At 44.8% G+C, this 26,460-nt stretch overlaps 2 protein-coding genes across 4 annotated transcripts; both read right to left on the reverse strand.

Moving 5' to 3' along the window:
* Positions 1-613: 613 nt before the first annotated feature.
* On the reverse strand, positions 614-21,143 carry RNF168 (ring finger protein 168). 3 transcript variants are annotated; one of them, XM_075937193.1, is made up of 8 exons: positions 19,875-20,330; positions 17,892-17,943; positions 14,962-15,269; positions 12,641-12,717; positions 6,659-6,835; positions 5,593-5,717; positions 3,825-3,912; positions 614-2,979 (listed from the first exon to the last, which is right to left on the reverse strand). In XM_075937193.1, the coding sequence occupies exons 3-8, from the start codon at positions 15,260-15,262 to the stop codon at positions 1,897-1,899; spliced, it is 1,851 nt and encodes a 616-aa protein (XP_075793308.1). In that variant the 5' UTR covers positions 15,263-15,269; positions 17,892-17,943; positions 19,875-20,330; the 3' UTR covers positions 614-1,896. The 3 variants fall into 3 exon arrangements, with proteins under 3 accessions (XP_075793308.1, XP_075793309.1, XP_075793307.1); XM_075937194.1 differs by lacking the exons at positions 17,892-17,943; positions 19,875-20,330 and adding an exon at positions 21,019-21,143; XM_075937192.1 differs by lacking the exon at positions 17,892-17,943.
* On the reverse strand, positions 20,443-26,419 carry SMCO1 (single-pass membrane protein with coiled-coil domains 1). The gene is made up of 3 exons (XM_025185535.2): positions 24,943-26,419; positions 22,543-22,692; positions 20,443-21,178 (listed from the first exon to the last, which is right to left on the reverse strand). The coding sequence occupies exons 1-3, from the start codon at positions 25,113-25,115 to the stop codon at positions 20,554-20,556; spliced, it is 948 nt and encodes a 315-aa protein (XP_025041320.2). The 5' UTR covers positions 25,116-26,419; the 3' UTR covers positions 20,443-20,553.
* Positions 26,420-26,460: the final 41 nt, after the last annotated feature.

Consider the following 26,460-nt stretch of genomic DNA (forward strand, 5'->3'; position numbering starts at 1 on the left):
AAGGTATTAAAATATGGACTGTTAGCCTTTAAATGGAACTGAACTACCAGTGTCTCCAAGAGGAAAAAAAATCTTTTAGAAGCTAGAGGAATTATGGCTTGTACATATAGGGAAAGCAGGGATCCAGTCAACATTCTGTTTTTAGAGACATTTTAATATAGGAAAGGATTAACAGTTTGGGGCAAATAAGTAAGATTAGTAATAGTGTAAATACATGTTTAATAAGTATAAAAATTGAAAAGAAAAAGTGAGGACTAGACGAGTAGAATGTAAGTTACAGTATGTTATAAAGAAAAATATAGTGAAAGCTTCTGTACAACATGGGCAAAAGAACGGTTTTGTTTTGGAATTGTTTGTTTAAGGTATCTCACCTATTGCCTTTGTTGGACTGGAAAGTTCTTCTAGGAAAGTACCATTTATGCACTTAATAGTATGCTGCAATTATTATTGTTATAAATATCTGAAGACAAAAGTCATGCACGTGTTTTTTGATTGTCCCATTCGTATGCTTTCCAGAAATTATTTCAAAATGTTGTTTGCATCCAAAATCTAAACACAAGTATTTTTAATCTTCCCCAGGAAAAGAATGGCAAAATAATTAATTCAAGTGGCATAGTGTTGAAAGCCATTTTAATGGATGGTAAGTCAGAAGAAGAAACAGCAGCCTCATTGTGACTTGGAAACATATCACACTGAAATCAAGAAAACTGCTTGACCATAAAGACTCAGTGTTAAAACATAGTTTTTAGTTTTTGTTTTGGCATTTTTCCATTCCAACTACACCCAAACTAACTGCTGTTCAAATAAATGTATGGCTCAAAATAGGATCCAAACATTATTGTAAAACATTCGCTAAAACTGCGAATATATAGAACACCTTAATAAGCATTACAGTAGATGAATATTGGGGTTTTTATAAGACCGGAAAGTCCAAAGAAAACAAAATAGCTGATTTTTGTTCTTACAATGTAAACAAATAGTAAACTGGAAGTTTCAGAGAAGTAACAAGGAGGAAGCAATGTGAGCAAATGAAAACCCAGTCTATAGCCTATAAGTTCTCACAAGCTTGAGGTTTCTCATATTTTAGACAATCAGCAATTCATCAGAATGATAAAACTCTGATATTAATTGCTTATTTGATAAAAACTTTTAATACTAGGAAAAAGGCAAAGGAGGAGGAAAATGGCTACTTACATAAAGGGATAATATTCAATAAAGATGACACAATAAATGAGTAATCTTATAACCAGCCAAAGAAACTAGCTCAAAGCTGGGAATAAACCTAGTCCTTATCCACACTTTTTAATTAATTTATTGTATCTTACTTTATAGTTTGTTATCCAGATCCTTTCTCCCCCTGCGTTCCCTTCCCGGTCCGGTGATTCTGTATGTTATATACTTTTGATGAAATTCAACAAATTGTTGTAGAAAATTAAATAATGCTAAATTAGCCAATATTTTCTATAGGAATCTAATTATAGAACTGCAAGAGGAAAGAAGTGCAACAGACATGGCTAGCTGTCATATCTTCACCAACTAACCCTAATTAGGTATAGAGAATTTCCAGTCCAACCCTTTAATGTACTGTACTGCACAGCAGCCACGCTGAGGGAAGCCTGTAGTGATGTATCCCTGCATTTTATCCTTAATTATTTGCTCAGACTCCTTCTCTATTTTGTTAAGAAATTAATTACAGCTGCTAGGGTCTGGAGTAAAGGAAAGCATTAGAGGCTCCTTGGCTCAACAACACTGTACAATTCTGAGTGCATTTATGGTCCAAAATGATCCTCCCTTAATACAATCAACTTAAAAGTAGCTGCTTACAAGCAGCTTTATCTGATATAGGGAAAGGCACTGCTGTATTTTCTGCTGTGTCTTCATAGCCTTATAGATATTTTACTTTGAAACAGGCCGTTTGAACATCTGAAGGATTGTATTTTGCTTATTCTTGGTCAACAGCGATTGGATATCCTTGGAGTCACAGCTGTTGACACAGTTCAACACCTTTCCTCTGACACTGGGTGATTTCATTTGGAGCTTGCTGGAAGGCTGCCTGTTCTCGTTATGGGAGCTTCTTCGCAGTTTCCTACGACTCATTTCACTCTGGTTCTTGGGAGATGTAGAATCACTTGCCATCTTATGACTGCCTTTCGCAGTGGGAGATTCCTCTGGAGACGGAGATGATTTAGGGCGCAGAAGGTACTCATCTGGAGAACCTTTCTTTCGGTTTAACATCTTTTGCTCCTTGTCTATCTCTCTCTGAAGTTGCAGAGCCAGGAGCCTGTCTTGCTCCTCTTGCTTAAGCCTCTCATAAAGCTGCTTCTCCAAATCTATGTGTACTTGCATATTAAGATCATTTACCTTCTCCTCTTGGTCTTCATAAGTTTCTGGAGAAGTTTTTCTCCTTTTATCCATCAAGCATGAATCAATTGCTGCTTCAGTTGGAGGTTCCTGAGACTTCCTTTTTGGAGCCTCCTTATTGCTCTGTAACACATTTTGTTCCCTTCCTTCAACTGAGCAGTTTGCAGCCACTTCCATGAAATTAGGGGCTGCATCTCTGTTCTCTAATTTGCCAGACACTGCAGAAACAGCTGCTTCCCAAAGAGAAGAGCTCCCTTCTGCACACTTTTCAGAATCTCTGTTTGCTGTACATGTAGAGTTGTCATTGTCCAAGGCACTTCTGGCTACATCTCCACTGGAACAAGGAAGTCCAGGATCAGCCCTTCCCTGCTTTGTGATATTGTGAAGTGCATTTGTAATTTTATCTACCTGATAATTTGATCCTGGAAGACCTTCCCAATTAGTGCGAGGAGACGTCACTGGAGGAGAGGTATTTAAATAAGTCAGACATGATTCTAAAAACGAATCATTCACACTTCTATCTTGAACAGTGCAGGTGGTTTGTGGAGATAGAGTTGGCATTTCCTCGCTATCCTTTTTTTGCCACATTAAGATATCCTCTTCAGTGCTATTATTTTCCTACAGAAACGATAAGACAAAACTGAAAAAAACTCTATTAAATAAAGCTTCAGGGGGGTAGCCGAGTTAGTCTAACTGGAAAAACAATGAATAGTCCTGCACCTTAGAGACTAACAAAACATGTAGATGGTATCATGAGCTTTCGTGGGTACAGCCCACTTCTTCAGTACCTACGAAAGCTCATGATATATTAAATACAGCATGGTGAAAAGTTAATCTTCCATAAACTTTTATTTCTGTTCAGAAATGTTTGTCTTCTGATAAACTTTTATATAAATAGAAAATGTGATAAAATAAAACACAGGTTTCATTTCTGTTGGCTGCATTAGTTTAGAAAGTTAGAGGGTGTTAAGTTTTATTTTTTTCTGGCCTATGCACCAACAGAATTACTACCCAAGTATCAGTGTACAATACAAGTCAAAAGGAGTATAAGCTTGCCTTCCAGATGCCATGCTGAGTTTGCAGTAAGAATATATATTTTGATCAGAAAAGCAGAAGTTTCACACTTAAGGAGAACTGACTCCTGTTTAGAAGATCTTAACAGTGTCTTTTCTGGCCCCAATATGTGATGTCAGAGAATCAGAATTCATATTCAGATCTTGCAGTTTCACAAAGTAACAAAAAAATATTTTGCCTCATCAGCGATACAGATTGAGCCTGGAAGAAATGCTTTGTAAGGCCATTTCTGAAATTCTCTTCAATACAACTTTACCTTTTTAGATAACAGCATGTTCATTTTTGTGGCTAAATATACATTTCTAGTCTATATAGCCTCAACAAAAAGAAAAGAACTTGCAACTACTACTAGCTTCTGCTATATATAACTTCATGGAGACATTGATTACCATAGAACAGGAGCTATTCCTGTCTTTCTCTGCTTTTTTAGAGAGCGACTGTGGTACCAAGACACGAGATGGCTTTGGAGATAGATACCTTAAAGGAAAAAAAGGCAAATGTTAAAACAAAACAAGCAACAAATTAGAGTCAGAGAGTCCTCCACATTTTTCTTAACCATCAAATCAGTGCAGGGAAGTATCCCACTATTATCTTGCACGTTATCCTGTGGTAAAATACTGAAACATTCAGTAGCTTGCAGTTACCACAGATTGCCAAAAAAATATGTTATTCCAAAAAAGTAAATCAGTTCATTACTAGAATCCAAATGAGAAATAATTTACCTATATTGATGTAATAAATCATTTTCACATTAACAAGAAACAAATGTTTGGCATTATGCTTTCCAAGAAATGGCTCATATTTACTTTAAAAGGCAACACTCATTAGCCAGTGTGGCTCCTAGACACAGCTGGAGGACCATAAAGGGTCAAGTTCTCTGATCCTGACTGAATGATATACAAGTACATAAGGACTGAATAACACTTCTCCAAAAAAGTACACTTAAAGAAAGCGTTAGCAAAGAGTGATCTACCAGGAACAGAACAACAGGAGCCACAGTGATGAAGTTAAAAGATTTTCTCATCACAGAATAAGTTCAGCCTAAATAGGTCAATGAGACAACAACAGGATACGGAGGAAGAATACAATGATCTTAAAGTGAGGTTACAGTCGAAAGTAGGGATGTGAAAGAATAACCAGGCACGTGATTATCTGCTGAGCCTGGGCTCATTGGTTAACCTTCACAGTTACACACAGGCTCCTGGTACACATGGGGAACCAGCTTAAAAGACAGCTTCCTGGAAGCTGCTTGCCCCCTCCCCTTCGCTGCTGCCTCTGTATCAGAGGTAGCAGTGCAGGGGAAGAGGGGGCAGGCAGGAGCTTGCGTGCACGGAGAGCCAGCTTAAAAGCCAGCTCCCCGCAAGCCGCCCGCGAGTAACCGCTGAAATTTTCAGTGGTTATGCAGTTAAACACATTTTAACATTCCTAGTCAAGAGTGAACTATGCAAAGGCGGTGCTTGTTAGTCAATAAATCTACCTATCCATGTGAAATCTTGTCCGTTTACTGACATTTTCTACAGTAGAACAAGACTGATTCTATTCAACCTGTGGAATTCCCCCTCAGGCAGGACTTTAACAGGGTTCAAAAGAGAGTTGATAAATTCATGGAGCTTAAGTCCATCAATAACTATTAGCCAGGGTGGACAGGGATGCTGTCTCTAGCCTCTATTTGTCAGTGTGGGAATGGAAGACAGGGAATGGATCATTTGATGGATCCCTGTTCTGCTCACTCCCTATGGGGCACCTGTCATTCAGCACTGTTGGCAGACAGGACACTGGGCTAGATGGACCTTTGGTCTGACCTAGTGTGACTGTTCTTATGTTAGACATCAACAGAAATATTGAGCTCCAACTGCAGAATCTCTATTGCTATGTCATCACAGAGGAAGGATACACCTTGACTTTCAGATTCTAGGTTGAATTTGCTTTACAGACAATTAGAAAGTCCATCTTTATACCTGTTGTTCGAGCAAGTTCAAATAAGAAAGTAGGTGAGAGAATCAACACCAGTTGCCAGTGAGCTATTTTACAATGGTACTTTTCAAAGTTTATCCACATTTAGTTCTTTGTAAAGTAAAACCCATATTTCAGCTTGTACATGCTGGGTACGTTGTGGAAGCATGCCAACCAATCTTGGACCAAGTCTGGATTACTTACTTCTGGATGTCTCCAGAGTTGCTTGATTTGCTCTTTGTCTTGCATGAATTAATTGGAGATGGGCTAGACGCGTGTCTGTTTGCACGTAAAGGAGTGCTGAACATGTGTTCATCGGTAGACTTGTTCTTTAAGGACAGAAAACATACAGAAGTTATACAAAATTGAAATTAAATGTGCTTCTGAATACTGAATTAGTTGTATGTATGAAATCTTGGGCATTAACAATAAGTACTGGGAGGGAACAGAGCTGAAACTAAGGTTTTACTGAACTGTGCCCCCTGCCTCCATACCCCCCCAAAAAGAGAGAAAGATCTTAATGTTTTGTATTCATGTTATTCATTGCACATATATTGAGACTGCAAGTAGTTGATAGTAAAGATATGAATGAAATAATATTTTAACTTTCTGATTTTTAATTTTGCGCCCCTAAATGCACTGCACCTGGGGCAAGTGCCCCACTGGCCCTACCTTGTTACGGCTCTGGGAGGGAACTGCGCTCAACATGCATTCAATGTATCTAAAGGCAGCCATAGCAGGAGGAGTTTTTCATTAGTGATCAATCCACTGCTTTTCATTCATATTCCCAAAAAATGGAAGGTTACATCAAATATAATGGAGCCATGTACATCCCATCTCCATATATAGTTCAGTACTTATGATCCTTCTAAGTTACTTTCTCAAACATTGCATTTTCCACTCTTGAGCATAGGCACAGACATTAACTTCTCCCAAACCCGCATCTTTCCAATGAAGGGAGAAGAGATGCGCTCCCGGTATTCAAGAAGGTGGTTGCTATGGGGGAGATTTTAAATCAAGCACTGGTAAGTGCTTCAAGTGTATTTGAAACTGGAAAATTTTATTTTCTCCTCTTTTGTTGGATTTTAAAACTTAACACTCATCCATTAAGCCATTTAAGCCCTGAATGTTGGGTTCCAATTTAAAATTTGAAAAATTCAAAACTTTTTTTGGAAATTCTTCCTAAGGATTTTTACATATGTTGTGGAAGCTACAAAGATCACTAGCTTTCAGAAACACACTGCTCTAATGCCCCTACAGCCCAACTCACCAGCCTGAGAGAGAGCTCCCACGCCATCACTTCATCTTGTTTAAGCTGTTCCTCCAACTCTCTTTGCCTTTCTTCTGCAAGCCTGTGTTCTTCTTCCTCTTCTGCTAATAGTCTTTGAATGTACTCCTCACTTACTTTGCTCTCCTCTTGTTCATGTGCCCGCCTCTCTGCCTCCACCTGAAAGATGTTTTTAAAAGATCTGAAATTAAATTTCAGGTGAACCTGCAGACAACACGTTACGTTAGATAGAACCTCTCTAACTAGTACTTCATTAATACTAACATCCCATAATTCACAAAAAAAGCACTCATGGTTCTCAGCAAATATTTAATAGAGTGCTGTGAAACTTCACTATTTACACTTCACTAATTAAAGCTTCGGTAATCAAAAGAATCAAGTACGCTAATGAGTTACCATTTGATTCTTAGAAAATTGCATTTGTAAACTTGCTAATTTATAAGAGGTAGTGATTTGCAAAGGGTCTCCTAGTCAGTGTGAAAAAATTAACTGTTTGCAGAGACAGAATTTTCCAGCTATATGTGTACTAGCTGGACTTACCTGGCATTGCTCGGGAAACCAGAGGAACAAAATTTAGAAAATTTAGGAAAGGAGGGGACCCTGAGCCAGGTGACCCTCAGAGCCACAGACCCTGGGGGCTGATGGCTCCTAGCCCACACCTCCCCCCAGGACCGAGCAGCCAGCCCCCAGGAGAACAGTACACAGTCATGCGGCCAGTAGCAAGGGGACTTCTCTTTGCAAGGTTGGCTCAGGGATCCACCTGCCCTGCCTTGGCAAGCAAAAGCTCAGAGCTCACCTCTAACCCCGATGACTGGAACCAGACACAGAAGAGCCCCACTCACAGTACAAACAGCAGCCGGCTGGCTTCACAACAGTGTAACGCATCGAGGGTTTAACCCAGCCCCTCCGCCCTGCGCTGTAGCAGGCACACGGATTCCTTCTGCTCGGATAAGCCCAGCAAGCTGAGCAGAAAGGCTGGCCGGTTTTGATTTTGGTTTCCGGAGAGGGGGGTGGCAGGTGGGGAGCAAACCCAGATGGAGAGAAGGTTGGCGAAAAGTTAATACTTCCTGCATTGCATAATTACATTCCATATTTATGGAGGGGAAAAAAAGGAAATCAGTTGGGTTCACTATTTTTATCCAATAATACAGTGAAACGTAGAATTGAAGATATGGCAAAAAATACTGAAGAAACTCTTGTACGTCGAATAAAGGCTAGTGAATTTTTTGCATTACAAGTGGGTGAAAGCACTGATATAGCTGGCGCTGCCAATTTGATGTGTTTTGTTAGATATGATTATGAAAGCTCCATTCAAGATCTCTTATTTTATAAACCACTTCCAACAAGAACAATGGCTGCCGAAATTTTTAAGCTAATCGATGATTTTATTATTCAAAGCGATATTGAAAAAATGTGTTGGACTGAGCAGTGATGGAGCTCGAGCAATGGCCCGGTCTCGCACTGGGCTTGTCCTGCAGATTCGAGCTGTAGCGCCAGACTGTGCATGGGTGCACTGTAGTATTCATAGAGAGGCACCAGCTGAGAAAACTATGCCATCACTTTTGAGTTCCACTCTTCAAGAATGTGAAGTTTATAAATTATATAAAATCTCATCCTTTGAATTCCAGAATTTTTATTGCTTTGTGCAATGGATTAGGAAGTGAACATGAGCATCTCTTAGTACACTGTGAGGTTCGATGGCTGTCGAAAGGAAACATTTTGAAACGACTCTTTGAAATGAAGGATGAAGTTTTATTGTTCTTGGAGCCACACCCTCCATTGGCAAAAGATGTTATATTTACATTTAAAGACAGGTTTCATGAATTTGATTGGTTAACAATGGTGGCTTACTTACGTGATATATTTTGTCTTTTAAATGACTTAAGTCTGAATTTACAAGGCACTAAAATTAATATTTTCAAAGTTCACAAAAAAGTTGAGGCAACAATTAAAAAACAAATTAAAGTTTGTGGGCACAGCAAGTTAACAAGATTATACTTTAACTGAATTACAAGAAAAGTATGCTGAAACTAATATCTCAGATGCGATTTCTGCAGCAATCCAACAACATCTTTTGGGGCTAACATCAAGCTTAAATGAATATTTTCCTCCAATTGACACCAGTAAAATGTGGATTAAGAACCCATTTAATGTTGACCCCAAAAATGAAGAAATATTACAACTGAATGCATCAGAAGTGGATTCATTAGTTGAACTTTTCTGTGACTCTGCCTTAAAAAAGAACTTTGATAAACTCTCCTTGACTGATTTTTGGTTGAGCTGTAGAAATGCATATTCACATTTATCTGAGAAAGCAGTCAAATTCTTAATGCCTTTTGTCACGATGTATAAGTGTGAAACTAGTTTCTCGTCTTTGGTTTTCTTCAAAAATAAATATAGAAATAGATTGAATGTCGAACCAGATTTGAGGATAAAACTTTCTTCTTTTGCTCCTGACAAAGTTGCTATGTGATGCAAAACAACATCACCCTTCCCATTAGTTCTCTTTTTAGTTATTTAAAAGCTATTAAGTGCACACATAATAAATGACTTAAATTCAACTCATTAAATTATAAATAAACAAACTTTACAACTGTTAAAATTCTACTGGTTAAATTGTAATTAAGGTAATAACAATAAGTTAAGCAGTATTTTATATCAAGATTTATATTATGTACTATTATTATTGTGAATAAATAATAAACAGTGACCATTTTCATTTTTCTTTTTTTTTAATATGCATTTATATTTTTGGGCTGCAAAAAATGGTACTGAAAAAAAACGGGTTCCAACTAAAGTAAAAAGTTTGGGAAACTCTGGTCTAGCCAGCTTTCTATCCATCTTATAGTCCATTAATCCAATCCATATTCCCTTAACTTGCTGGCAAGAATATTGTGGGAGACTGTATCAAAAGCTTTGCTAAAGTTGGCACTGGGGGATTTGGGAGGACCAGAAAAATTATTTACATATTCATCATTTGCTTAATGAATATGCAAATAAATGTTACCAGTCCTCCAAAAGCCCATGAATGGATTTACTGGTCCTCAATGTCAAAAAGTTTGGGAACCCCTGATGTAATGGAAATTCCAGAGGCAGGTATAAATATACAGGCATAAGAAAAGAGTTCCAATCAAGAGTAAGGCTAGAGATAACGAGGTTAATTCAGTCAGGGAGGATGAGGCCCAATTCTAGCAGCTGACATGGAGGTGTGAACACCAAGAGAGGAGAAACTGCTTTGGTAGTTAGCTAGCCATTCATAGTCTTTGTTTAATCCTAAACTGATAGTATCAAATTTGCAGATGAATTGTAGTGCTGCAGTTTTTCTTTGAAGTCTGGTCTTGAAGTTTTTTTGGTGCAGGATGGCTACTTTTAAATCTGCTACTGTGTGTCCAGGGAGATTGAAGTGTTCTCCTACAGATTTTTGTGTATTGCCATTCCTGATATCTGATTTGTCTCCGTTTAGTCTTTTACGTAGGGACTGTCCAGTTTGATTTTGTTATGCCCTTGTATGTTAGATTAAAGAGTCCAGTAGTGTCAAAGGCCTTTTCCCTGGGTAGCTTCTTGTACATCATGATCAAGTCAGAGAACTGATGGGAAGGATTCTCTGGGATGCTTACATGAAGGGGAAAGAAGTCCAGGAGAGCTAGCAGTATTTTAAAGAAGCTTTATTAAAGGCACAGGAAGAAACTATCCCAATGCGCAGCAAGAAAAGCCAATATGGTAGGCGACCAGATTGGCTTACCAGGGACATCCTTGGTGAGCTTAAACACAAAAAGGAAGCTTACAAGAAGTGAAAACTTGGATGGATGACTAGGGAGGATTATATATTGCTCGAGAATGTAGGGGAATTTTCAGGAAGGTGAAAGCGCAATTGGAATTGCAGCTAGCAAGGGATGCGAAGGATAACAAGGAAGGTTTCTACAGGCATGTTAGCAATAAGACGGTGATCAGAGAGGGTGTGGGGCCCTTACTGGATGAGGGAGGTAACCTAGTGACAGATGATGTGGGAAAAGCTGAAGTACTCAATGCTTTCTTTGCCTCTGTCTTCATGGACAAAGTCAGCTCCCAGACAAATGCACTAGGCAATGCAGTATGGGAAGGAGGTGGACAGCCCTTGGTGGGGAAAGAACAAGTTAGGAATGATTTAGAAAAGCTAAACATATACAAATCCATGGGCCTGGATTAAATGCATCCGAGGGTACTGAGGGAGTTGGCAAATGTCATTGTGGAACCTTTGGCCATTATCTTTGAAAACTCGTGGAGATCAGGAGATCCCAGATGACTGGAAAAAGGCAAATGTAGTGCCCATCTTTAAAAAAGGGAAAAAGGACAATCCAGGGAACTGCAGACCAGTCAGCCTTACCTCAGTCCCTGGAAAAATCATGGAGGGGATCCTCAAGGAATCCATTTTGAAGCACTTGGAAGAAGGGAAAGTGATGAGGAATAGACAACATGGATTCACGAAGGGCAAGTTGTGCCTGACCAAACTGATTAGCTTCTATGGTGAGGTAATCGGCTCTGTGGACGTGGGAAAGTCAGTGGATCTGATATACCTTGACTTTAGCAAAGCTTTGGATACGGTCTCCCACAATATTCTTGCCAGCAAGTTAAGGGAATATGGATTGGATACATCGACTGTGAGATGGATAGAAAGCTGGCTAGACTGTTGGGCCCAACGGGTAGTGATCAATGGCTCGATGTCAGGTTGGTGGTCAGTTTCCAGCTGAGTGCCCCAAGGATCTGTTCTAGGACTGGTTTTGTTCAACATTGTTATTAATGACCTGGATGAGGGGATGGATTGCACCCTCAGCAAGTTTACAGATGACGCTAAGCTAGGGGGAGAGGTAAATATGCTGGAGGGCAAGGATAGGGTCCAGAGTGACCTGGACAGATTAGAGGACTGGGCCAAAAGAAATCTGATGAGTTTCAACAAGGACAAGTGTAGAGTCCTGCACTTGGGGCGGAAGAATCCCAAGTATTGTTACAGGCTGGGGACTGAATGGCTAAGTAGCAGTTCTGCAGAAAAGAACCTGGGGATTACTGTGGATGAGAAGCCGGATATGAGTCAGTGGTGTTCCCTTGTAGCCAAAAGGGCTAATGGCATATTAGGGTGCATTAGGAGGAGCATTGCCAGCAGATCCAGAGAAGTGATTATTTCCCTTTATTTGGCTTTGGTGAGGCCACATTGGAGTACTGTATCCAGTTCTGGGCCCCTCACTATAGAAAGGATGTGGAGATCTAAGAAAGGATTGGAGAGGGTCTGGCGGAGGGCAACCAAAATGATTCGGGGGCTGGAGCACATGACCTATGAGGAGAGACTGAGGGATTTGGGTTTGTTTAGTTTGCAGAAGCGAAGAGTGAGGGGGGGATCTGAGAGCAGCCTTCAACTTCCTGAAGGGAGATTCCAAAGAGGATGGAGAGAGGCTGTTCTCAGTAGTGACAGATGGCAGAACAAGGAGCAATGGTCTCAAGTTGCAGTGGGAGAGGTCTAGATTGGATATTAGGAAAAACTCTTTCACTAGGAGGTGCAGAAGCACAGGAATGGGTTACCTAGGGAGGTGGTGGAATCTCCTAGAGGTGTTTAAGTCTTGGCTTGACAAAGCCCTGGCTGGGTTGATTTAGTTGGGATTGGTCCTGCCTTGGGCAGGGGGCTAGACTTGTTGACCTCCTGAGGTCTCTTCCATCTTTATAATTCTAAGTGATCTCCTAACCTTCTCTTCAGTAAGAAAAGCTGAACTCAAGTCTATCACTGGAAGGTGCATTTTCAAACCTCAAACCATTTTCGTAGGTCTGTCTTCTTTAATTTCCCCCCACAACACTATACTTACCTTCCATTTTAAAAGAAATAAGAGGAAAGTTACTCTAATTAAGATGTCAAATACTGGAGTAATCCTATACATACAAGATTCAAATAGCTCAATACTTAAGGTAGTTACCACTTTAAACAGGATTTTTGAGACTTACCTTGCTAATCTCTGCCTCATATTCCTGTCTCAATTCCCCAGGCTTGCTTAGCTGATGCAGTGGTTGGGATATACAAACTAATCCAGAGAAAAAGAGGAGTAAAAAGAGAAAAAGTAGGAAAAACAAAATAATCACTTTAGATAGCTCAAATTTGCATAGATTCTTTTTATACCATAGCCCATTACAATTTCATATTATCCTAGTTTAACTTAAACCTAAAACATGCAGAACACAGCAATAGCCAATACTGCACCTTAATTCAATTATGTCCATCTCGTGGGAACATGCAGCATGTTCCAATTCACTGAAAAAGCAAATGCACTTCCCTTAATCACTTCCAGTTTCCCTCACCCTTTATGAGGAAAATGGCCAGGTTTCCTTATATTGCAAGATAGTGCAATATGAAATGCTGAGATCTTAAAGTTGACCTTCAAGGGGAAAAAAAGAGTCAGTGCCCTCTTTTGTGTGTCATTTTGTTGCTTTAAAGCGGTTTACAGGATAAAAGCTCTTGACTGGATAGAAATGTCAAAGCTAAAATACTTCAGGGCTTCACCCCACATATCGACAACAGGAATATTCCCATTCAATACTGCTCAATAGTGCCCTCAGATGTCAGTTTCTTTTTTGAAGGGGAAAAAAAAAACCCTACACACACCACAAGAAAAGTATCAATTGAGGTAAGCCACTCAAGCTCTGATGGCAACCAATCGACAAGTGAGATTCTTGCAAGAATATTATTTTCAAAGCAGCAGAATTAGGCATTTCTTCCTTCTTCAAGAAGGATATGATGCCTTGAATACTTGTTTGAAATTTTGTGAAATTAGGCTCTGAAGGTTCCCACAGTGATTAGAACTATAAAGATGTTAAATTAGAATAATCAACTAACTGAACAGTCGACGTAATTTGCATCAACTATTTGATTAGTCAATAAGGGTGCCTCCACCTTTGAAATGTAGCAAGAACCCTGCTGGGATCAGCTGAGAGGCACGGCGTGCGGTGCGTGGAGCCTGGCATTTCGAAGTGGTAGTGCAGCATGGAGCCTGGGGTCAGCGGGGGAGTGTCAGAAGGAATGCTATAGAACAATGGTCTCCACACAGAGGTCAGAAGTGTGGGTCCAAACATGACACTTCTCTCTGGAATTTGTGATTTGAGCACATGGTGCACAGACAGGCCTTACTTAAGAGCTGGGTTCTGCTCTGTGTGGGAGGCTGATATCACATATGGCAGACTTACAGGAGAGACAGCAGGAAGCCCTCTGCCCAGCCTGCAACGCTGATGAATGAACAGACTCACAAGAAGGGGAACTCAGACTTGGGAAGAGTGCCTCTCAGGATTTTTGTTATTTTCAAAGACCTGTAATGCTCAAGAGCTTTAAGACTACAAGTTACTATGAACAACAAAATTATTTGCTAAGCTTGTTTCCTGACATATTGTCTTTGAAGGAATTCAACTGGAAGCCCAGAGTGACCGTATGTATGCAACTAGGAGCACAAGCAGTACTTGATTACATGAGGGCATGGGGGCGTTAAGAGGCTACCACACTTTTGACTTACTCAAAGGCAGCAGGGAAGCTGTGTTTCAGCCCCTTACTGCTCCCTGAGTGGCCTGTGGCAAGGCCAGGAACTGAAGGGAGAGCAGCTGCTGCTCCCTGTGGCAGGAGGAGGACACTGCAAGGGGAGGAGACCATCTGCAGAGAGAAAGCTGCTGGGTGAATGGGCCCCAGCAGCACCTTCTCTCTGCATAGGGGCACAGTGAATGTCCCCTGGTCATAGCAGGTCTCACTTCCCAGGCTCGGTGCTTTGCTGGATGATCCTAAGATCTGATGCATTGCTCCAGAGAAGCCTTTTCATCCTGCAAAGAAGCACGAGGTGCTGCCCAATGTCCTGTTCAGCCATGTGTCAGAGACTGGCTCGAGCCTGGTGAATCCCGTATTGACCCCTATTCATCTGGTTACAAGCCGGGGGAGAGAGATGGGAAAAGGAATTAGGGGCCTGGACGAGCCAAAGGAGAGAGGGGATCAGGAGATCTACAAGAGGGAAACAAGTCAGAGAATGGAAACTGTCACCAGAGGGGGGACAACCCCAGGGAAGGCGGGAGATAGGGAGGTGAAGGGGAGAAGACCCAGCCCATTCCCTTCTACAAGTGCCAAACTGAGGAAAGGATCTGTGAAATGGGAAGGAGTCAGAGAGGAAGCAGGGCCAGAAACAGGGACTGGCAAAGGCAAGCAAATACTTTATGATCTCACTTCATGACATCCAAACTCATTAATACCAATTACTTTGCTATGGCACAAACAGATACAAGACAAATAGTTTACTTACGGTCCTCTTCCAGATCCTGTCCATTAACTCTGCGTTGGCATTCTTCTGGGTAATTCTTTTGAATCCTTTCCCACAGTTCCCAATTGATAAGAGTATTTTTGCGGGCATTATATCGTGCCCAAGAAGAGACCCGCCGGCGGCAAAAGGGGCAGTACAGACTTGCCTTCTCCACTGTTGATTGGAAACAAGAATTACAGAGAGTGTGGTTGCATGGCAGGGTCACTGGCTCCACAAAAATTTCCATGCAGATTTGGCAAAGACAGTCAGTTAAGGAAAGCGGAGCCTCATCTTTCTTCGACATTTTGAATCTAAGTAAAGGAAGGAAAGATACATCAGCATCTGCAGCTAAAATTTTAAAAAACCCCAACACGTTTCTTACTTGGTACTATCAAGAATACAATTTAAAACAGAGTTTAAATGTTCGCTGAAAAATATATTCAAAGTCTTGAGCTATTAAAATGTGTTCTTGATCGGATATTTTTGTTCATCACCACCAAGATTCCAGATTTGCAGAGTAAACTGGAAATCCTTCTCAAAGTCATTTATCAACCCAAAATAACTAAGACTACATAAGCAACCCATGTTACACAATGCTCGGAAATGAACTGCAAAGTTTTGCACAAATGCTGAATGCTCTATTATAGTCTTCCAAAATATGAAAAAAATTCACACAGGGCTTGAGAATGTACATGTATCTACTAGATGGGATGAAAAAAACCTTTCCCATCACATCCTATCCCCTCCTCCCCCCCGTCAATTCCTGCTTCATTTTGGCCACTTTTACAGCCTGGGATGGGATGATGAAATTAGTCAATTTCACTTTTTTTCCCAATGTTTATATCTGACATTTCAGAGTGTTGTAACCATGTGGGTCCCAAACCAAAAGGCCGTCAGGATGGAGGGTTTCAAGGGGACTTGCTGCTGGCAGGGGCATTGCCTTTACAAATGGGCAGCCAGAGAGGAAGACTACTGGCTGGGCACTCATTTCTTAAAGCCACTAGCAGCCCAAATGGGAGGACTGAGCAGTTACCATAGGTCTGGTTCTGGCAGTTTCCCGCACCAGTGGGCAGCTGACAGCTGGAACTGCAGTCTGTCCGCATGGGGGTGACAGCTCAAACTGCAGCTACCTCAGGTGTGGTGTGCATATGACAGCTAACGCTGCAGCCCCCAGGGCAGTTAAGAGGGGTGTGAGAGCTGCAGTGATAGTGCTTCCTGCAGTCAAGGAGATCTCAGAGGTGGGTCTGACCTTCCCTGTGCGAGGCCCTTGTAGGGGAATAGGACGTTTCAGTCACTGGTGGAGATTAGCAGCTGGGATCTTTATTTCATAGGGAAGATCATATTCCACTGTCCATGAAGCTTTTTTCATACCTGTGAATTTCTAGGGGCCACAGCAATAACTAATTCAGATCCTATGGTTTTGTACATAGAGTCGGTATTATGTTTTCCAATGTGGTTTACTTTGCATTTATCAACAATGAATTTCATCTGCTATTTAATGAAGGAAAATCATCATGGTGAAAATCCCAATACCTTCCTTGAGGAGATGGGGAAAGGAAATAAGGAGAATGGGCTTGACTTCTCACATACATGTTAAGCATACTCCTCATCCCACAAGCGGCATTACAATTCGTATCAACTACACAATTAGTCAATAAGGGGAACCGCTCTGCAGAGCTGCAGCAGGGGTAGTTCCCGGAGCTGCCAAGAGGCTCTTACAACATTTAAAATGCAGAGGTGTTGCAGTCCCAGACTGGCACAAGCTGGGACTGCTTGGTCCAGGTGTGCAGCCCTTGTTTGTGGCAGCCCGGGCTGACTGTGTACAGGGCCTGCTGCTGGGGCAGCCCCTGCCGATGGCCAGCCTGGGCTGCCGCAGACATAGGCTGCTTCTTGGAAGCATCTCCTGTCCATGGGGGGGTCCAGATCCCCACTGGGACCCCCATAGGCAGGGGCCACTGCCAGAGCAGCCTCCCCTACCACACCCAACTACCTCTGACAGAGGCAGTGGGAGGGGGCAGGCAGCACTGTGGAGAGTGTGCTGGGGGGAATCGGCTTTTAAGAGGCAGCAAGGGGAAGAGTGAGTAGTCGAGAACTTGACTCGACTACTCACATACATCCCTAATCCTAACGCCATTATATAAACCCATGGTACAGCCACACCTTGGATACTGCATGCATTCTAGTTGCCTCATATAACAAAATATATTTTAGAAATGGAAAAGGTACTGAGTAGTGATGTTAGGATAGAGTCTGCGTTTCTCAAACTGTGGGTCCCGACCCTCCGGGGGTTCGCAAGCAACTTAGAGGGGGGTCACGGCATCCAAAAGTTTGAGAACCCCTGGATTAACCAATAAGCCTGGGTTTACTGGTTAATCCGAGCCCGGATCCACCACGGACAGAGGCTACTCCGCGGGGAGCTCAGGCCCCACCCCAGACAGGGGCTGCTGCCGTAGGGCAGCCTCTGTCTGTGGTGGGCCCAGGCTTGCTGCGGACAGAGGCTGATCTATGGGATGTCAGCACAGTCTCTGTATCAGAGGCAGCAGTGCAGGGCAGCAGGTAGGATGGCTCAGGGACAGCAGCATGCGGTGGTAGGGGGCTCACTGGGAGTGGGGCCAGGAGCACAATGGCTGCCAGCCCACCCCCGGGGACTATCGTATAATTGTGTAACTGATAATAATTGTACAACAGGGGATAGAAATGGTGTCCCTGGCCCCTGTTTGTCAGAGGCTGGAGATGGATGGCAGGGGACAAATCACTTGATCGTTGTCTTTGGTCCACCCCCTCTGTGGCACCTGGTGCTGGCCACTGTCGGCAGACAAGCTACTGAGCTAGATGGACCTTTGGCCTGACCCAGTACGGCCGTTCTTATGTTCTTATGTAATATTTCGTGCGGTTACACAATTATTCAATTACACGGTATCTAACATCCTTACCAGAAATTATAGGCCAGTAAGGTAACTTCAGTACCAGGCACACTGGCTGAAACTATAGTAAAAATCAGAACGGTCAGACACAGAGTCAACATAATTTTTTATATGAGAAATCATGCCTAACCAATCTACTTGAATTCTTTTTGGGGGTCACGAAGCATTTCGTCCAAGGAGATTAGCGTAGTGGATATATTTACTTGCATTTTCAGAAAACCTTAGCAGGCCAGCTAGTCCAACCCCCTGTTCAAAGCAGAACCAGTCCCAACTAAATCACCCCAGCCAAGGCTTTGTCAAGCCTGGACTTAAAAACCTCTAAGGATGGAGTCTACCGTCTCCCTAGGGAACCCATCCCAGTGCTTCCCCACCCTCCTAGTGAAAGAGTTTTTCCTACCATCCAACCTAGACCTCCCCCCCACTGCAACTTGAGACCATTGCTCCTTGATTAGTCATCTGCCACTACTCTCTGTTGAGCTCGCTCCAATTTGTCCGCACCCTTTCTGTAGTGGGGGGATACTCCAGATGTGGCCTTACTAGTGCTCAATAGAGGGGAATAAACACTTTCCTCAATCTGGTGGCAAGGCTCCTACTACACCATTAGCCAGTAAGTCCCCAGCCTGTAGCAGTGCATGGGATTCTTCTGACCTAACCGTAGGACTGTGCACTTGCTGAAAGGGAGATTTATTTTGGCCCAAATGCTCCAATTTGTTGAAGTCACTCTGGACCCTATCCCTCCTCTGCAGCGTCTCTACCTCTCCCCCCAGTTTAATATCATCCACAAACTTGGTAAGGGTGTAATCCATCCCTCACCCAGATCACTAATGAAGATGTTGAACAAAACCAGACCCAGGACTGACCCCTGGGGCACGCCACTCGATACTGGCTGCTAACCATACATCAAGCCATTAATCGCTATCTATACCCCGATGATCTAGCCAGCTTTCTAGCCACCTCAGTCCATTCAGCCAAACCATACATCTCCAACTTGCTGGCAAGAGGGCTGTGGGAGACAGTACCTACAGCTACACTTTCAAAGCTAGCTGATGCCTTCAGCAAGGACAAGCAGCTATACGGTTCCAGAGTGGGGCCAGAAACGAGAGGTCCAGGGTGTGTGAAGGGGATCTGGGCTGGGGCAGAGCTGGCATGCAGCAAGGCGCTCAGGGCCCAATCAGAGATGTAGGATACCAGTTCTAGGCACTGGGTGCAGAAAGGGGCACAGGAACGGGAGGGCACTGGGATGCAGGAAGAGGTGAGGGGCACTGGGAGGGCGTCGGGGTGCAAGGGGGGCGCAGGGCTGGGGGGGCGGGAATTGGGGCGCTGAGGGGGGCGCAGGGCTGAGGGGGGCGGGAATTGGGGCGCTGAGGGGAGCGGGGCGCAGGGCTGGGGGGGGCGGGAATTGGGGCACTGAGGGGGGCGGTGGCAGGGCTGGGGGGGCGGGGCGCAGGCTGGGGGGGGCGCAGGGCTGGGGGGGCGGGAATTGGGGCGCTGAGGGGGGGCGGGGCGCAGGGCTGAGGGGGGCGGGAATTGGGGCGCTGAGGGGGGGCGCAGGGCTGGGGGGGCGGGAATTGGGGCGCTGAGGGGGGGCGGGGCGCAGGGCTGAGGGGGGCTGGAATTGGGGCGCTGAGGGGGGCGGGGCGCAGGGCTGAGGGGGGCTGGAATTGGGGCGCTGAGGGGGGCGGGGCGCAGGGCTGAGGGGGGCTGGAATTGGGGCGCTGAGGGGGGCGGGGCGCAGGGCTGAGGGGGGCTGGAATTGGGGCGCTGAGGGGGGGCGCAGGGCTGGGGGGGCGGGAATTGGGGCGCTGAGGGGGGCGGGGCGCAGGGCTGAGGGGGGCTGGAATTGGGGCGCTGAGGGGGGCGGGGCGCAGGGCTGGGGGGGCGGGAATTGGGGCGCAGGGCTGAGGGGGGCGGGAATTGGGGCGCTGAGGGGGGCGGGGCTCCCCGGGGGGGTGACGCGGCAGCGCGCGCTCGGAGCCGCACTCGGACACTCACCGTCCGCCTCGGCCTGGCCCGGCCGCGCGAGCCCAACGGCCTCGCAGCCGCCCTCCCGCCACGGCGGGATGACGTCACGGTCAGCGCGCGCGGCCGCGCTTCCGGGTGTCCCAGCTCCCGCCGCCCCGCCCCCTAGCGGGGGGAGGGGCGCGAAGGCTCGGGGCTGCCCGCGAGGGCTGCGTTCGCTCTTGGCAGACGGGGCGCGCGGCCAGGCTGGGAGCGGCCCCCGCAGTGCGGGGGCGGGGACCCTTCGGGGCGCTGCTGCGGGGCAGGTCATAGAGCCCAGGGCTGGCAGGGACCGCAGGGGCACCGAGTCCGGCCCCTGCCCTGGCAGGACCGATCCCACCAACCAACCCGGCCGGGGCCGTGCCAAGCCGGGACTGACACCCCCTAGGGATGGAGACTCCACCCCTCCCTGGGGAACCAGCCCAGCGCGTCCCCACCCGCCTAGGGAAGAGTTTTTCCTAATATCCACCCTGGACCTCCCCCACTGCAACTTGAGCCCATTGCTCCTCATTCGGCCATCCGCCCCCTCTGAGAACAGCCTCTCGCCAGCCTCTTTGGAACCCCCCTTCAGGAAGCTGAAGGCTGCTCTCAAACCCCCCTCGCTCTTCTCTTCTGCAGACTAAACAGACCCAACTCCCTCAGTCTCTCCTCATAGGTCATGCGCTCCAGCCCCCTAATCATTTTGGTTGCCCTCCGCTGGACCCTCTCCTGGTGGGCGCAGGGGGTACGAGCCGGCCGCACAGGGTGTGTGGACGGGGGCTGCTGGGTCAGGTCCTGGTGGGCACAGGGGGTACGAGCCGGCCGCACAGCGTGTGTGGACGGGGGCTGCTGGGTCAGGTCCTGGTGGGCGCAGGGGGTGCGAGCCCACAACACAGGGTGTGTGGACGGGGGCTGCTGCCTGGCCGGGACCCCGCTGCGCTCTGCCAGTCTCCGCCACCCGCGCAGCGCGCAGCAGGCTCTCCCGGAGCATCGGGTTGTGCACTGCCGAGCCGATCACTGCACTGATATCGCTGGTGCATTGGTGTCCCTGGCCAGCCGGGCTGTGCTGCGCTTCAGGGCAGTGCACGAGGAAAAAGGTGCACAAAGTTAGCACGTCCCCGTCTTGCAGCCCTAGCTGCTCCAGCACTGCTTCCCATACCAGCCGGATTCTCTGGTTCTTGGTTTTGCGCCTCATGACAGAGGCTAAGGTGGGGAGGCCTCCCGCCAGATCGGGCAGCTTCACTCTTACACGGGAATGCAAGTCGCAAAGCGTTTCACTGACAATGCTGTAGAAAAGATTTATCTCCACAGAAGTGAACCTGCCAGGGAGATGGAGACACATAAACCACTTCTCAGACAAAAATACTTCCCAGAGACTTCAGTTCATTCCCATTTAGGCAATAAGTGTTCTAGTGGTCTCTAAAAGCCCTAGCAATCACTGTCAAGCAGTTAAAACATTAATCACACAATTAAAAATTAATCACAATCATGTATTTAATCATGCTGTTAAACAAGAGAACACTATTTACATAATTTTGGGTATTTGCTATGTTTTTAATACATTGATTTCATAATTGACAGAATACAAAATGTACAGTGCTCACTATTTTTATTACAAATACTTAACACTGTATAAACCAAAGAAATTATATTTTTCAATTAACCTAAGTACCATGGTGCAATGTCTTTATCATAATAGTTGAACTTACAGATGTAGGCTTATATACTAAAATTAGTTGTATTAAAAAATACACAATATAAAACTTCACAACTTAAAAGTCCACTCAGTACTACTTCTGCAGCTGCCATTGCTGTCCAGGGGTTTCTTGGTACTTTTTTTTTTTTTTTTTTAATAAAAAGCCAGTTATTTAGACATCTAAATATAAGTATGGGAGCCTTAATTTCAAGCACCGAAATATGAATTTTGTCCTTATTCGCCAACAGAACAAAAACCAGGGCATTAATGAGATTCTGATTGTTACTGCTTACAGTGGGACACAGTTATCTGAGAAGTTTTGAAAGAGCATATGGTGTCTCTGATATTCTTAGAAATGGTATGGGTTTTTTAAGATACAATATTATTACGTGCATATTTGAAGTGTTTTTAAAAGTCTTTGCACTTGGAATGGAATTTGTCTTGCCAATATCAACAAACTAGTCTCTTGCATTAACAGGCAATTCAAAGCCACATCTTGGATATACAAAGAGTTATGTTCATTGTACTCAGTCTATGTCTACATTGCATCCCTGTTGCACAAAAGCCTATGCAAATGAAGTGCAGATTAGTATACTGCTGTGCTTCATTTGCATAATTAATTAGGGGCCGTTTTTGCACAAAACCCCCCTCCTGTGCAAGAGCTTTCTTTCAGGAAGAATGGCTCTTGCACAAGAGGGGGGTTTTGCGCAAAAAGGAGCAGTGTAGATGATACCTTTTTGTGCAAAAGCCTCCTGTTCAAAAACGGCCCCTAATTAATTATGCAAATGAAACACAGCAATATGCTAATCTGTGCTTCATTTGCATAGGCTTTTGCACAAGAGAGATGCAATGTAGACGTGTAATATAGATTCTATTCACCGTCACTGGCATGTGTAGAATGTTACAGATTTCTCAATTCTCTAGTCTCCCAAGTCCCAACTGGTGCATAGTGAAAACTAAGCTGGTTCTTTTTCTTTTGTGGCATACCTGTCCTCCAGCAAGGATGTCCACATCTCATCCTGATCCACCTGCTTCTCCAGGGTTTCACCCTGAAACTGCAGCTTTTGGGTCAGTTTCTCCATGGAGGAGTTCAGCTCTTTGAACTGAGACTCCAAGGTCTGCAGCCTGTTTTCCACCCTGTGGAATATAAGAACCACTCATATTATTAGAATCAACATATCTCAACTTCTGCACAGAAAGAAGACTCCACATCTGCTGCATTATGACTAACTTGAGATCCAATTTAAGATTTCTCCATTTTACTTAGAAGTCCTCCTGACTCCTTTTGCAATTATTTGCCAGTTGAGCTTCAGTTGCTTGATGTAGTCTGGGTGCCTTTAGAAGCCATCGCATAGTCTTCTTCACAGGCTGTCAAGGCTATCTGAATTAATGCATCAGACACCCTAATTCTTACTAGGAGAGCTTCTGTACCTGCTATTCGTGACCTATCAAGTACAGTCTAATCTTGGGGGTTTCATTTGAGGACCCAAATTAATCCTACATGACACGTAAGTCAGCGCTGTATAAAATCCACCACTACTTAATATTTAAATCTACTTTATATTGAGTTGGCCTATATGTGTGTGTGCCTGTCTGTTCAAGAACTCCTAAATGGCAGGAGTTAGGCCCACCACGTTCGGCAGGCAGCTTCCTCTTATCGTAACTTAAAGCAAGGGCAGGGGTTGGTTGTGCCAGGACAATGGGATGTGCCTGGACTGGGATTGCTTCTCCTAAACCCCTTCAGAGGAGAGACAATCACCAGGCAGGTGAAAGGGGTTGACTGTGGGATGCCCCTTTGCCTGGGACTGCACCAGCCCTGAGTCTCCCACCCCTCATGCACCCTTTAAAGAGGGTGGGAAGGCTGAATCTCCCACCCCATTTGTATAGGAACATTACAGGGAGCCAAGGGAAAGTGCCCAGGTTGCTGCATTCCTCACTCTGGCTGGGGAGCTCAGGGGCAGATGAACCTGGACCTGCCCCAGCCAGGGGACATGCACCCTCCTCCCGCTCTGCCTGCTGGAGCTACAGCAGCCGTGAAGGGGCGTTTCTCACCTGGCCTCAAGCTGCTGCAGTGAGAATAGGCGAAGGTCAGCCTCTCTTCCTGGGACAGCCAGCACCCTGAACCCCTCCTCCCTAGCCCAATGATTTCAATGAAGCATGGACATTTTCATTTTATTTTCTGCCACACAAAAATTGAGTTAAGAGTCCCAGCAATGCAAAGCAAATCTTCTAGTAGTACTACAATACTTAAACCCAGCCTCTTCCTTTCCTCCTCAGCCTGGTGACTTCCCAGTCCCTACAAACTCCCCTCTAGGTGCTAATGCTCGGGCTGCACTACCTCTACACACCCTGGTTTCACGTGGGTACTATCATATGCAGGGTTTGCAGCGTCATTCAATGGCTCTCAACGCTCCTGCCACCTTAGTGCAAGTCTAGAGGTGGTTCTTTAAGCATGGCGGAACCAAGCAGCTGCAGCACAAAAAGGCTATTTTAGAATTGCTCTCTCTCTTCCAGCCAGTGAGTACATCCCAGCAGCAGTAGTATATTTGCTTTACAGCAGCCACTTTTACTACAACATTTATTTGAGCAGACACCAACTTTAAACATATTCAAGCCTCTCCTGTTAGATAATGTTTGCACAATTGTCAGACCTGGAACTCCCATATATGTGCTTTTCAGGAAAAGGGGCTATGTATTCTCCATCTTGAGTAACTAGAGCAGCATTTTCAACCATGTTTTTCCTTCCCTTCTAATTGCAATATGAACTATTTCAATGACACCGTCTGCACATTAAATAAGATGATTGTGTGAGACCCGGCAACATGAAGTTAAGTTTCTTCCGTGGGCTCCCTCACTCCCGTCCTTCTCTTTTACATTCACTGGGTTCTGAGCTCACCAGTCCTGGGCTCACCTAAAAACACTTGCTCAGAACTGGACCATATCACAACACAAACATGTTCAACATGGATAGATTAGAATTCCCAGCTGGCCCATTCTCAAACTTTTAAAAAAGAGTTAGTTTACGACTGGGGATCAAGCAGCTGCATTCAGGCTGATGGCGAAGCACTCATGCATCTGGTAACAGGGGTAAATGGCTGCGAACCGGGCAAATGGTTGTTCACAAAACAGGTGGTTGGTTGTTTTGAGAGAAAGGAGAAACACAGAGACTCCTTGTGATCTGAGACCCGTCACCCCCTACATTCATTTTGATCCCCTCTCTATTTCCCATAAAGAATTAACAAGTACAGACTCATCTATCATGCAGACCCACCACTCCAGTAGCTGTTCATCTCTTCCCTCACCCCATCTTCCTATAGCCCCTTCCCAGCACAAAGGAGCCTTGCCCTGTTCCTCCTTGTAGTACTAACACACACAACCCTTTGTGACCTGTTTAATGTCTCGTTCAGGGAGTGCAGAGATATAGTTTCTTTGGTCATCTTCATGGGGAACAAGAAGAGAAGAATTGCAAATTCAACAGGCTTGAATCCTGGCTCGATCTTCTCTCTTGTGGGCAATCGGCAGCAGCGTGGACAGAAGATCTGACTCTGGGTAAAGGTCATATTGCACAGAGGTCTTTTTATAGCTAGTACATCCAAATATAGTTTGGAAACACACAAACACGTCTATAAACATGTTACTTAATTATGAATCTGGCGCAGCTCCTCCAACACAACAAACATCCCAGTTGTCTTTTACACAAATGACACAAAGATGACTTGCCCTGTTCAGCTTGTACTTGATGTATTAGTTGTATTCCTATAGGATTTATGGACAAGGAGTACACTGTGCTAGCTGATGTACAAACACAGAACAAACATACCCAGCTTTTATAGAGACACAAGATGGATGAGGTAGCTCTTTTATTGAACCAGCTTTTGTTGGCAAAAGACAGGCTTGTCTCTTTTGCTAACCAAAATGGATCCAAAAATATTACCTCACCCACTTGTCTTAATATCCTGGGATCAACATGGCTACAACACTGCAAATAGCTTTTATATGGTGCTTTTCATCGGTAGCTTCAAGCGCTTTGGGGAAACAGGCACAGAGCAATGTCCCTCAAGGTCGCCTAGCAGGCCAGTAGCACTGCCAGAAATAGTGCTCAGGCTCCCTGGGTCCCAGTCTAGGGCTGTATCCACTAGACTACACTGCCCCCCAAAAATCTATGAGTCAGACAATAGGTGGTGTCTCAGCACCTACTGCTGTCACATTTTCTGTAGGCTCCTGTAACAAAGGGAAGTCTGACACAAACGTAGAGGAGAGAGAGCTTTGTGGATGTTTGTTGGGGGAGGCGTAGTAGAGGAGAAAGCCTGAAGGAGCTTGTTTAGAAAAATCCAAATGTGCAACAGAAGCTGGCATCACTGGCCAGCTGGGGATGGGTGTATAATGTTGGCATCAAATGTATTCACAAACTAAGTGGCTTTACATAAAAAAAATGCATGTACTTTCCATGCTGGAAAATCCATGACTGGATAGCTACTGAAATTTGACATCAGAAGAATCAAAGCTTTGTTGCTACACACATTTGAGCTGATAGCCGACATGTTTATTTATGCTACTCTGGATACAACACGTGTGCGCCAACAGACTAGCATTGCTTGAACTGAAAAATTAGACAAATGTGGCTTGCTATCATTTATTAATCACCGACTCCCCTTTTCATTCTCAAATCAGAGGCTGGGCCCTACCATGCCTGCCCCTCTTGGATCTCTTCAAACCTCTCTCAGCCTCACCCTATTCCCATAGCTTCCTGCATTGCTGTGAGGGACTTGGACTCTAAAGTGGTGAGAGAGATGCCCTCATTGTTAAAGTTAATTCTAGAAGTGTGTTTACTGGCCTTTTGTTCAGGATATGAGGATCACCAAGATAAGAGCAGCACACAGATTCCCACTGCCATAGCGTGGATGC

Source organism: Pelodiscus sinensis, chromosome 10 (assembly GCF_049634645.1).
Source record: "Pelodiscus sinensis isolate JC-2024 chromosome 10, ASM4963464v1, whole genome shotgun sequence".
Lineage (NCBI taxonomy): Eukaryota > Metazoa > Chordata > Testudines > Trionychidae > Pelodiscus > Pelodiscus sinensis.

Coding starts and splice junctions, on each gene's coding strand:
- RNF168 (XM_075937194.1), bottom strand. CDS start 15,262: ATGTCGAAGAAAGATGAGGCTCCGCTTTCCTTAACTGACTGTCTTTGC. Junction 12,718..14,961: donor ACAGGATCTGGAAGAGGACC/GTAAGTAAACTA, acceptor TCTCTGGATTAG/TTTGTATATCCCAACCACTG. Junction 5,718..6,658: donor GGGAGCTCTCTCTCAGGCTG/GTGAGTTGGGCT, acceptor CTGTCCTTAAAG/AACAAGTCTACCGATGAACA.
- SMCO1 (XM_025185535.2), bottom strand. CDS start 25,115: ATGACCTTTACCCAGAGTCAGATCTTCTGTCCACGCTGCTGCCGATTG. Junction 22,693..24,942: donor CTGAACGAGACATTAAACAG/GTCACAAAGGGT, acceptor TATATTCCACAG/GGTGGAAAACAGGCTGCAGA. Junction 21,179..22,542: donor ACATCCTTGCTGGAGGACAG/GTATGCCACAAA, acceptor TCTCCCTGGCAG/GTTCACTTCTGTGGAGATAA.